This window comes from Aplidium turbinatum, chromosome 2 (genome assembly GCF_918807975.1).
Source record: "Aplidium turbinatum chromosome 2, kaAplTurb1.1, whole genome shotgun sequence".
In the NCBI taxonomy this organism is placed as follows: Eukaryota; Metazoa; Chordata; class Ascidiacea; order Aplousobranchia; family Polyclinidae; genus Aplidium; species Aplidium turbinatum.
This window is the reverse complement of record NC_137473.1, coordinates 22220699-22233236: the sequence shown is the minus strand read 5'-3', so window position 1 is coordinate 22233236 and position 12538 is coordinate 22220699. Positions and strand designations below refer to the sequence as shown.

General features: G+C 35.5%; 1 protein-coding gene across 1 annotated transcript in view; it reads right to left on the bottom strand.

Annotated features, from left to right (window-relative positions):
* The window catches only part of LOC145788428 (uncharacterized), a 53544-nt gene that overhangs the window by 5887 nt on the left and 35119 nt on the right, over positions 1 to 12538 (bottom strand). The window contains exons 7-12 of the mRNA XM_082600194.1: positions 10446 to 10542; positions 7999 to 8105; positions 7471 to 7546; positions 6880 to 6983; positions 6238 to 6337; positions 1717 to 1785 (exon numbers count right to left, since the gene is read on the bottom strand). Coding sequence (XP_082456320.1) covers positions 1717 to 1785; positions 6238 to 6337; positions 6880 to 6983; positions 7471 to 7546; positions 7999 to 8105; positions 10446 to 10542 — 553 coding nt within the window. The remainder of the gene's footprint in view (positions 1 to 1716; positions 1786 to 6237; positions 6338 to 6879; positions 6984 to 7470; positions 7547 to 7998; positions 8106 to 10445; positions 10543 to 12538) is intronic.

Genomic DNA, 12538 nt, shown 5'->3' with positions numbered 1-12538 from the left:
AAAGTATAGTTACTCGTCTGCGCTACTAGGATGACTTCAACTATTATGACACTATCTGTACGCCACCATGCCCGCCTTTTTGTAGTTTGTACTTTATTTTGGTTTATAAATCTGTTTTTTTTTTATCAATGTATATGACTAAACAAAAGTTACAAGTTATAGAAGCTAGAAGTTAAGAAATTATTGAAAAAATTTACAAAACAAAATTTAAACATGACAATAATATCTGGTTTCCAACAATAAATCCCATATCTACCTACTTAATATACAACAAACCATTGTGGAAAAATTTAGTTTTCTCAAGAAAATTCAACATATTGTTCGCTACAGAAGTAGCGCGCTACTGCCCACGTCTGGCCAAAACGATCTGAAGCTGGGAGGATATGGGCTAACAAAAGTATCTGTACAAGGCAAGATGATATGCTCAATAGTAAAGTACAATTTACATCAAGTAGTCTAGCGGTGAGATGTAGCCCGTGATGAGATGTCTCTGCGACAGATCAGCTGCGGTCAATTGTCTTGTGTTAAGTCTGTCAACAGAATGTAATGATCCCTACATGAGGATTGGAGTCTACGGTTGAATACAAACCTATGCGTTTTAAAATAGAAGTAGTTTTAGAGTCAAAAATACTCAAAAAGCTACTAAAACAAATAAAAAACAGTTAAACTTTTGCTGTTTACTTCTTTGATGTTCATCTTGTCTCAAACTGAAAGGGACATGAATACTGCTTTGGAAATAAACTTTATTGATCGAATTTCTGACCACCCCATCAGCTTACAAAAATATGGTGTTGGGAGAAGCAACAAGACCACTCAGGCTAAGTGACATTCAACATTTTTAACTGTACATGAGACAGGTAAATGGCATAATAATTGAATGGTCGTGTACAAATTTTGGGGTTTTGTATTAAATGAATACTTGATAGCACTATTTCTACGTAGTGTAAGAATCATATCCTCTTAGATGAAATAAAAATCAATTATACGATACGTGGCAAACGACATCAAAAGTTTAAGCAACTAGAATGGATGAATTAAAATAAAAATGCCTTAATTCAGGATTCGATAAAAGTATAATGATCAAATAATTCCATTTGCTAAAACATGAACAGAGTGATTTTGTCTAATACAACAACAGAATAACACAACTTTAACGACAATACTGCCAAACGGTCACACCATTGTTTAAAAACAGCAAAGTGAATTTTTGAAATACCTAAACCTAAATCGTTTAAAAATGTATCTGAATGGGACTAATGTAAAGATTCTTAAAGTTCAATATTATTGAATGTTGTTAAATTTGCAATACTTGTAGTTGAAAACAAACGAATACGACCTCAGTAAAAAACTATATTTAAAAGTTCTGTACAATATCGTCGCCAAAGTGATCAGGTGTATTTCTGCACCAGTTTGTTTCTTTTACTTTTAAAAGTTCTGTAAAAAGTTTATTTATTTTTGTTCTTTCAAGCCAAACCCTGTGTTTTGTTGAGCTTGATTTTTTGTCGAAGTTATTGTCAATAGCCATGTTGGTGGGAAATGTTGAGATTTCACTAATTTGTTTCAAAAGTATTGAAGTTTAAACATTTTCAGGACTGCCGAGTAAGCGCCAAGGTCGCATAAACTGCATATTCTCAAAGTGTTACTGTGCTCAGTATATGTTCATTCTTCATGGTATAACAAAGCAAAATCTGCATCGATACTTCAAGTTCAACATACCTATTAGTTTTGCAGTTTCTAAATCAATTGCTTCACTTTTTTCTTTCGGTTTCTTCTTCGTAACAGTCACTGAAAACAAAAGTTTGATTGATTAAAAACAGAGTGAAACTGTTCACTAGGCATTTGATAATAAAAGTAACTTGCGTTCTTCTGGTGACTATAGGCTACTAAGTCACCTCCTGATGTTAAAGATGATACCTAGCTTTTATTACCGACGTTTCGTCAGTCAGCATGACTGAATTTATGAAGGGGGCTAAAACAGGTAAACACAACCTGCTCACTGTTCAGAAACGATGGCACAACACAAAAACATACTGACGAAATGAAAAAAGTAAAGTAGCAAGAATCCATTAGTTTAATTGATTGCTAAATTAATAAACATTGAAATGAACGCACAACTTGATATATTCTGGAATTAGATAAATACCAAATTCCGACAAGACAATGACGTTATTAAAATTTTAAACCGTAGAGCAGGATTATTTGTATAAACGTAGAATCTACTGCAGTTTGGCATCATCCGACCGATTTGACCAAACACAAAGCATGAAGTCAGGAAGTGCACACTTCTTCTCAAAAGGAAGTTTCTCTTTCGAAATAAGGAAATTGTTTGACCAATCAGAGGGCAGGAATGAATATATTATATTATCAGAAATAAAGTTGAACGGTACTTCTGCAGTGATTAGTAATAATGAGGTAAATATTTAAAAAAAACTGTTCCAATCATTAAGAATTTTGAGCAACACGTGCACGGGGATGCTCATGGATTTTGCTTCTAGTGACTGATGAAATGAAATTGGCATTAATATATTTAAAAAAAAATCTTTGATGCAGTGGCGTAACTACCCATTGGATCTTGTGGATAAATCCAGGGGTGGCGCGTTGCTGGAGGGCGGAAAAATGTGATAACGTTTTAGACGAACAAAACAGTCACATTAATTTATTCTCGGAGAGACTCAGACTTAAACGACCTAAGTTAACACTGATCTAAGTGAAGCCAAAAAATTAAACAAGTTATGCCTATATAAACTAATTTGCAAATTTTTAGATTGTGCCTCATCATGTGGAATTTGTGACGGTTTAATGATAGGTTACTCATGCTGTTGAAGTAATAACAGAATGTCGGTTGTAACTTGTAAGCTAGAGCATTGTTCAGTCAATTTAGCTTTGGTACGGTAGTTAAGTTTAGATTCGTTTTAAGTTTATTTCACTTTCGGGAAGAGACAGGAATGGACCGTGAAGTGAATGGACTGGACAGCTTGCAAAGGTCTGCGGCATAGCATTTAAGCTGAGATACATTGCCCCTTTAACAATATTACAAACTTTATATTATGCTTTGTTTCAATCCAAGATCCAATACTCGATTATAAATTGGGGAAGAGCAAACTCTACATTGCTTGCACAAGTGTTACAAAACTAGTTCATTCGATCCTGCTTATTTTTGCCGAGGTCAACAAATACAACTGTTCTTTATCACCAATTTAATGTGCTCAGAATTGACGATATTATTAAATTAGAGACTGCAAAATTTATGTACAAATATGTGCACAAAATGCTGCCCCGGGCCTTTTCTGTCTGCTTTATTTTTGTAAACGAAATTCACCATCATAAAACCAGTCAGAATCAAAAGAATGATTTATATTTGCCTTCTACAACGTCAAACTCTGGTAAGAAGATGCTATGTTTTAATGGAGTGAAACTATGAAATCAAGTACCAAAAGAAATAAAAGAAAAGTCGTATAATGTTTTTAAATTTAAATATAAATGTTTATTAAAGAATTTGTACAATGATCACTCCTGAAACGTATCATCCGCTTATTTCTCTACACAGTTTTTTTATGTTGCCCTGTGTTATTTGTTAATGTATTATGTAAAGTGCTGGTATTGTGCTATATGTGTTAATGTTCTTAATTTTGGGTCTTTTGTTTAAATGTTTGGGTGGCAGCTGACTTTGGTGACCTTTTGGTCTTTCGCTGCCATCCTTGTTGTGCGAATTATTTGTGTTTATTGTGTTTTTGCTTTTTGTGTCTTTCTTTTTCGCCAACAAAAAAGTAAACTGAACTGAACTGCGTGAGGTCATCGAGTCAACTGCCACCATTACTGTCTGTCTGTGGTAGATAGACGGGATTCTTCTATCTTCATGTGTGAAGATGGGTTAGGTTATAGTGAAAGGTTTAAAGTTTCAGGTCTGAAATAGATCACTTAGCTTAACTCAGCAAATTTGCAATTATGGTTATTATTTCTAACTAACGTGCTGCAGATTCCAGAACAAGATGGCCTTTCAAGGGGCGGCGTTTCGTGCAAAAATCCAAGGGCGGCATATTGCGTTACTACACCACTGCTTTGATGGTCTTGAAATCTTTGAACAAAAGCAATTTTGTGTAAGACAAGAAATTTTGTATTAAAGAGGAATGTTTCATACTAGGACATGTATTGCTAAAACTGGCGATTGTGAAGCGGCAGTGACTGCAAAAGTAAGGTTTAGTTGGGTGAAACTCAGGAAATGTCGAGATATTGTGAGGAAGGGTCTATACTATGTGCGTGAAATCTGCAATGCTGTATGCAAGTTAGACAAAGTGCTTAAGAGAAAACGAGTTGACAATTTTAGGAAAGACTGAGGGACGGATGGTGAGATCAATGTGTGGTGTGAAGCTTACGAACAAGAAAAATACAGAGGAACGTATGAACTTGCTTGGGTTGAATGAGAATGTTGATGTTGGCGAAAGCGGATGGAGTGAGGTAGTAGGGGCATGTTTTGAGAGTGGATGATGATGTATTGAGAAGTGCTGGAGTTGCGAGTGGATGGTCAAGAAGAAAGGGAGGCCCAAAAAACATAGAAAAGGCAAGTTGAGGAGGAAAGCAGCAAGATTAGCTTGACAAGAGACGCTTCGGACAGGTCGATGTGGAGGCAATGGGTAAAAGTAATTATGGCAAGTCGAGGTGGATCCAGCCACCCTTGGAAATATGAGCGTCACCGAATTAAAACTGGACTACTACTGTGGCTAAACAAAATAAAGCAATGCGTAAATAATGTGTTTGTGGAATTTTTGATTTGTAGCTAAGCATTAGGGTTAGGCTTATCTTCAAATACTAAGTATATGTTTAAATGCAGAGCAATGCTGTCAATGGCATGGAATAAGTTTAAAATTATTCACTTACACGAGGCAATGGGCCTATTGTGAAAACGTGCAGGTGTAAATAATTTTAGATTTCAGCAACAGGCCAACTGCAAATTTTACCATCTAGTTATACTTAAAATTTAAATGATGCTTGTTGCACTTTTAATTGTTGATAGCCCAAGGGCATAACTGCTGAGCAATATCAAATTTACAGATGACATTATCTATCTCACCTTGCAACAACTGCTTGAGCAACTGAATCAAAAGGGGAAACGAACTTGAAGAAAAATATTGTGCAAGGAGACATAAAAAAGATCAGTCATTTCGATGGCATGGATTTGAATCCCACCGCTGCCACCATGTTGACAAAAAGAGGAGAGAGAGAACATATGCAACGTGTCAACTGACTCAACAAGACTTGTACAGATGATGCAGCAGCAAGTTTTGCATGAATATTATTAACATGTAACTAAATGTATCACGTACGTTTGCTTTTTTAAGAACTAAGATGATCCATGCATTAAAAAAGGTTCACCATCTCTGAACTATACTATACTTTACAAAACAAAAAGCTAAATAATAAATATTCAACAAGTTTTATTTGTGTTTGGTTTTGTTTTAAATTCACAATGAAGACAAAAAATGTTAACCCTGAACTAAATACTTGAAAATTTTAATTAACTTTGAAATCTAATTTTCAAATAAAATTAATTCAGAACCTTCTTAAAAAAATAAACTAAAAACTAGAAGCCAAAGAATTGTTAAACTGGCAACACTGATGTGAATTTGTTGCCCCACGAACCTTGCATTTTGGGTGTCCATTTCGAGTTTTTTTGTTTCTTTTAGAAAAAAAAAGTTTTGTTTTTGGGAATTACTTACAGATCATAGCAGTAAACAGGTACTCAAGTAAAAAATTGTAAAGCTCTCCCCACTATCTTGCTTTGTGATTGGTTAATTTGGCCTTGTTGTGGTGAGCTGAAGTAGGTTTATCATATGTACGCATATCATAGGAATTAAGTTAGCAAAAGTGCTCACGAACACAAATCAAGCAAACAGTGTTTTGTTGAAGTCAGTTTTTTTCAGGCTAGGGTTTTAAACTCGCGCCGGGTTTGATAAACATTTCAGGTCTGAGTTTACATAATTGTACAACTTGGGTCACAATTTCAATTTCTTTTCAAGAATGTACCAGCCTTCAGTCTTAATTCAAAACAGCTGAAACTCCTACTTAAATTCGTTTGTGATATAAACTTAAATCCAATTCATTTGTATACATCATGTAGATATAATTTAAGCAACCCTGGACCCACCCCACTCTCTATATTCCTCAAGAGATATCTAGTTACTACTCGAGCCTGATTGGTTACAGTACGTGTTTGATCATACTTCATCAATTAAAACTTACACTGCTCCATTGCGCTAACTTTTAGTTCATCAATTTCTTTTTGTTTTTCTTCCAGTTCTGAATCCTTTGTTTGAAGCTTTGCAACCATCTCCCATACTTGCTAAAATAAAAGTTTTTTCACATGTCACATGTCTACTGAATGCCCAGGCATCATGGGGCACAATACCACCTGGGATATTGTGACCCCTTGGGGCCACAAGTATATGCATTTCAGAGAAAAATGTGACGCTGAGGGTACAAAAAATAGAGACGAAGACGCATTTAAATACGAAATTATATGATAGGAAGCATGAAGCCTGTAGCCACTGTTGCATGCTTATTGCACAAGTTGAGTACCGAGTAGTGCAGTGTAACTTGAGGGATTAAGTGGTGGTTCTTAGCTGCTTCACACATTTCAACTTAGGTCAAACATAACATCTTGGTTAAGCCATCGTGGCATGACACCAGTTACTGCACACTTTGTACAGTCTTGGTAAACAGGAAATACTCGGTTAGACTAATATTAATTACCGTGTTGCATTTGAGCTCCAGCAAAATTAATCTAACATGACGCCAGTGTATCCAATATCTAAAAATTAATTTAACTACAAAAAGGCTTCAGAAAAAATTCTTTAACTAAAATTACTCGAGTGTTTCTCTTACTCTTTGCATGCAAGCAAGGGACTCCTTGAGTGCAGTAATTTCTTGTGATGACACTTCGTTTTCACGTAACTCAGTCCCACTTGTAACCGATTTTATGTTCTTAGCTAAAAACGATAAGATGTTATGTCATTGCATGGCACTCTAATTCATAAACTTGACGGTCATGATGATAGATCATTGCCGTTGACAGAGAAAAACTATTTGTAGGTTTTCTTTGCACAAACAAGTGCATACGAAAATACTTTGATTTCTTTGTATCTCAAAAACAACACTTAGACAAACATTAAAATAGGGTTAAAAGTTGCTTTTGCACAACACAATATAAACAAAAACTAACTTGTAATTTTTTTAAATGAATCACGTAGGCCACTTAAACGTGATGATGGATTCTGTGCCAACCAATAAAAACTTCTCTTGAACAGTTTGCAATACGTTTCGAAGTTAGCTCAAAACCTTTTGAATAAAATCTGCAGGCTTTTCGGAATTAACAGCAATAATTTGCTTATCTGATTGTTTCGTTGCAGGCAAGAGTCATAAAGTTACTGTAAGTTGAAAACACGTTTACACATTAATTGCTAAGCATTGACTTACTAGAGGCTTTCGCTTTATTCAAAGACGGACTAGGACCTTTCGAATTTGCATAAGCACTGCTGATTGAAATCGACGCCTGGAAAATAAAACAAAGTAAGTTCTGGTGTCTTGCTTTCACAAAGCAACAAGTCTTGAATACTAACTGCTACATTTCTAGCAGCCCTCATGTATGCTTGGATTAAACAAATTGCATTAGAACTTGAAATCTTATTTTTTAAAAACTTCAACTTATTTTTATAAATCTTGAGTATTTTCGGTCACCTAGGATGTGACAACTGTCATCCCAGCATCTGTCTTATTGTTTGCAATAAGAACTGGTCAGGCACTGCAGATAACCTACCGTCAATACTGATGATCATCATTTAACGACAGTACCTTCTAAGCATTTTCTGTGAATCCATGAAGTTTTAATAGCGACGAAGCATCTTGAGAATAGCTCTAAGCTGCATAAATTGCTTTTAATGTCTTCTTTAAAACCAAAGGAGTGCTTCGCTGTTCTGCGTTTACAAGCAGATTTCATGTACCTACCCGTACAGCATTGAGCCACTGATCAATTGACTTCCTCTGCGCTTTAGAAAAGTTATCCCATATTTTTTGCTGATGAGCATCGGTGAAGAGTTGGAAGAGGTGGTCAACTGAACAATAGGGTAAAAACATGCATCTTTGTAAGTAATTGGTAGTCACTGTGAAAATCTTTCCCTTTCCAAAAAAGATTATAAGACAAACATCCACATTGTTACACTGAACAGTTGTCCGTGAAAACGCCCAGTACTCAGTCATAAGTCACAACTAATGTCTGTGCTATACTTACCAAATACAGCTTTGGAAGAGAAGACATTTTAAAATACCACAGACAATTGATTGGCAACAAATTAATTGGATTGAATGACATTATTCAAAAACAACGCAAAAACTAACAAAAGAACATATTAAACTCAAACATTTTCTGAAAAAAACAGCAACGTTTTATCAGCCCTCATCAGGAAACTATCTAATACGTCTAAACCAGTGGTTCTGAACTATCAACCATGTTTCATGGAGGGTGCAAGCTTTCCAATGATAGTTAGTCTTTTTGCAGAAATTTCTATGTAATAATTGATATTTTTTAAGAACTGAAAATGAAAGGTAGCCTAGGAACGTCGCGTGTGTTGCCATTGTTCTGCAACCTGGTTTCGTTAAAAACGTGAAAACGAAAAGAGTACAATCTATTTTAAATAGTGTTAACAGTTAACACTCATTGCATTATTAATCAAAGAGCTTTAACACCCAACATTTTGCTTCCAGTAAAGGTGTCTTGAACGGTGTGCTGAACTTAACTGTCAAGGTAGTCAACTTTGCAAAAGTAAAGTGCTTTATAAAAAGCTGGAGCGCTTGCAGTTGCTTTTTCAACCTGTGTAAAGAGATGCAGTCTGATTGTAAATAATGTAGAACCTGGTGTATTTCTCACACCAATGATTGATGGTTGTCCAAAAAATACAAACCAAGTAGAAATTTCATATCCAAACTATATATCTGGAAAAGTCGAGATAACACGTAAATCCATTAAGCTTCAGTGGCCCAAGTTGAACGATGCACTAACAGGATGGTAGCTTTAAGTTTGAGTGGACTAATTAGGCAACAGCTTATGAAAGTTTAACCACACAGCCAAGTTCGAAAAATTGGAATTCGAGATTATCTTCCTATTTACCAACTTGTCTGAACTCAAGATATTCAAAGACTAACAGTGCTCAGATCCACATATCTTTGCTTCTTTTTCTAGAGCAGTTGACCAACGACGAGGTGAGAGGTGCACACTGAAGCAACGTTGCGTAATTTTTGGAGTTAACTAGCAGCAGCAGATAAATTAGAGCGTATCATGATACCTACCACAACTCATTAGGCATCATCTCGCAAAACACGTCAAAAAAAACAAGAAGCACACAAGTCTACTTTTAGTAGGCTTAAGTGGGGTAGCGGTCCAATTACGTGGAAACTATTGTACAAAAACGGATTTGGAGTCATCGAAAAATGATTCGAATAAGCGAGTAGTCCGATTAAATGTGGCCTGATTAAGCAGGATTGACTACATTAAGACTTATTGAGTGAAAAACTCCTTGTTATACCCGTTATGTATTAGAAGTTTTAAATCTTTTTACAGCCGAATATCAAATTGTTTTTGTTTGTTGGAGCCTATGACAGAACATCGTTTTACTACTCCAGATTGACCATGTTTCTTGGACTACATCATATAAGACTCGCAAAGATTTTGTTCCATTAGGATAGTGGAATTGTTCATGATGTGGCCAGAAGTCTATTCCTGAACACCAGATTCACAAGCAAAGGAAGATGTTATTCCCCATTGATACAAGATTGAGAGGCAAAGCCCGACTCTAGTATGAAGGCAGTTGGGGCTCACCCTGCCTCAGTAGGGTTAATGGAATAGAAGCGACGGTAAAAATTGAATAAAATCAGATAGTTATATTTCTACAAGCCAAGATGCAGTGCAATTATTTATCCTGAAGACCCCGTTTCGTAGTAGCTGTAAAGCAATGGAATTTGTAAAAATGAGGTACCAATGCTGAGAATGTGTTGAATGCCCATTGTTGCCATCTCTGTTTTCTTCTTCAGCTTCATTTAAACCTTCAGCGGCAATCTTTGTTCTTTTGCAAATGTCTCTGGAAATGTCTCTGGAACAGTATCTGGCCGCAGCCGCCGCACATTAGGGTGATGCAAAAAAAAAATCGTCTTTGAATTTTCTGGAAACCATTTTATATAATTCATTTTGATACAAAACTATTCTGTGAAAGTTATAAAAGCAAAAAAATGAATTTTTAGAGATGGCGCTCAAGGCTCAATTCTTTCAATATTTTGCTGAATTCAAGTAGGCTAAAATTGAATGGGGCTGTGCAATTCAATGCTAGGGTGAACAATCCCATTCCACTTTAAAGTTTGAAGGGTTAAACATTTATCTTGTATTCAATATACAATGTACTCACATTCCTTATTCAATTGATCAACATTCCCTTCGTAGCGTTGCTTGATGTCTTTGTGCTCTCTGTCCAACTGAGCTCTCTCATTCTGTAGCCGTTTAATCTAAAAACAAACAAATATGTGCAATATGTCATCATCATCATCAAACAATACAATGGTTTTCAGTTCGCACATTAGCAAGGCGTGCGTAGGTGTATATCAGTCGCTTCGCACCGATCAAAAGAAGGTTCACACTTCATACGAAGAAAAAGGTTCAACACTTTCAAGATTCGAAATCAACAAGAGAACATTTCACAGAGGACATTTCATGAGCCTTAAGTGGTCATCAGACGTGCTAAAAATCCTCTATGTAACTTAGGAATCATTTTTAAGCACATTTCTTCATATTATATAAAAGGATGTTTTATCTGATTAGATGTTATGTTTATTTTATTGCAAGTTAATTTTACCGAAAATGTTATTTCAACAAATTTGCTTGAAATCACACCGAACCATTTATTTGTAGTAGTAGTAATGTAAACAGAAGGTGGGCTCCTTTAAAAAATAATATTTTTGGAAAACAACAACAGTTACACCATTTCTCGGCAGTTTCTGTAAAAATATTGCACTATAACACCTAATTTGCGCGCATCACAGCTAATGTGCTACTAATATGCCTACGTGGTTGCTTCCAAATTTCATGCTCTTTCAACTAGAGCAGTTGCAGCAATGCAGCAGTGGTATAAACAGTTAAACACTGGTCTATCACTGACTTTGATTGGGTCCAGAATTTGTGATAATGCTAAAGAGATCAAGTTCTTAGCTCAATTCAAATTTTTGAAGAACTGGACTGTTTCTTATCTTCAAGTTTCGATGACGGTGTTGATACATCTAGCGCCGCAAAAACTGATACTGTACTACAGTTTGCTTTTTCTCCTCAAGCTTACGCCTTTTGCAGACACTAAGAACTTCATTCTTCTTTCGTGTCGATTTTCTCGTTGCACGGAGCAAACCTTTTCAATGCCAACTGAAAAAGCACACTTTTCTGGAAAAGAGTAGTAAAATCTAGTGCTTCAGCATGTGATATTTCAAATTGTTTATGAAGACCTGCAATCCCTATTCCCTGTTTGTTATTTTTTGCTCGCTAAATTACAGAATATCAGCTAATTAAATAAAATGGTAGGGACAGGGAAATCGAAACTTTCTGATAAACAACTTTGTCTCCATACATTACATTTCTAAACTTGGTACTAAATAATATTCTTTTTTTGTGGACTAAAATAATAAAAATGGCAAATAGTAAAGATGGCTTTCTGGACATTATTTGTACATTTATTTTGATACACTTCTAATGAAAAAGTAAGCTGTCCCAGAGTCCCTTCTATTCCACCATAATATTTCCATTCACTTCCCCCTGCAACCAGCTTTTTTTCGATCATTTATTGGTCATTGACCAATTTTTTAGCAAAAATTTCAAAAAAAAATCCGGTCTTGCATGTTCAAATAATAGTCAAAATGCTATCTGGGTAGTTTTCTTGATCGATCAGTTGCTTCGAAGCAGATGTAGTCACCAGTCAAGAAATATCACAGCATGTGTATCAGTTTATCAAATATACTGAGTTTGTTGTGAACTTTGCGAAGCTATGTTGACTTCGCCTCAAAACACAATGATTTCTGAAATGGCCAGTTGATCGAGTGTCTATTACGTTGGATGAACTAAAAAATACAATGTAAATGACTTGCGTGTAAATGACTTAACAATGATAAGCGGCTAAAGTCAGCGATTGAAACAGCAGAAACAAATATAACAGTCAAAGTTAAAAGGATCTCAAATAGGCAAAGTTATATGGATTTTCGTGTGACCAAAGCAGAAACCGTGTGGTGAAGGATGACGGTGATCAAACCGATTACAACGAAAAGAGTTACAAATACTGTTTGCAAAACGAATTAAAAACGTAAGTAGCTGTGTCTGTTTGGTCGTGATTTTTTGCCACTAACTTCACGCTTCTTATTGTTTGATATTAATTGTCTTCGTTTTTTTATTCAATTACGTAATGCAAAGTTTCGTTAACTTCTTTCCAGAGCTGCATAAACAACATCTAATCATTATCTAATAACT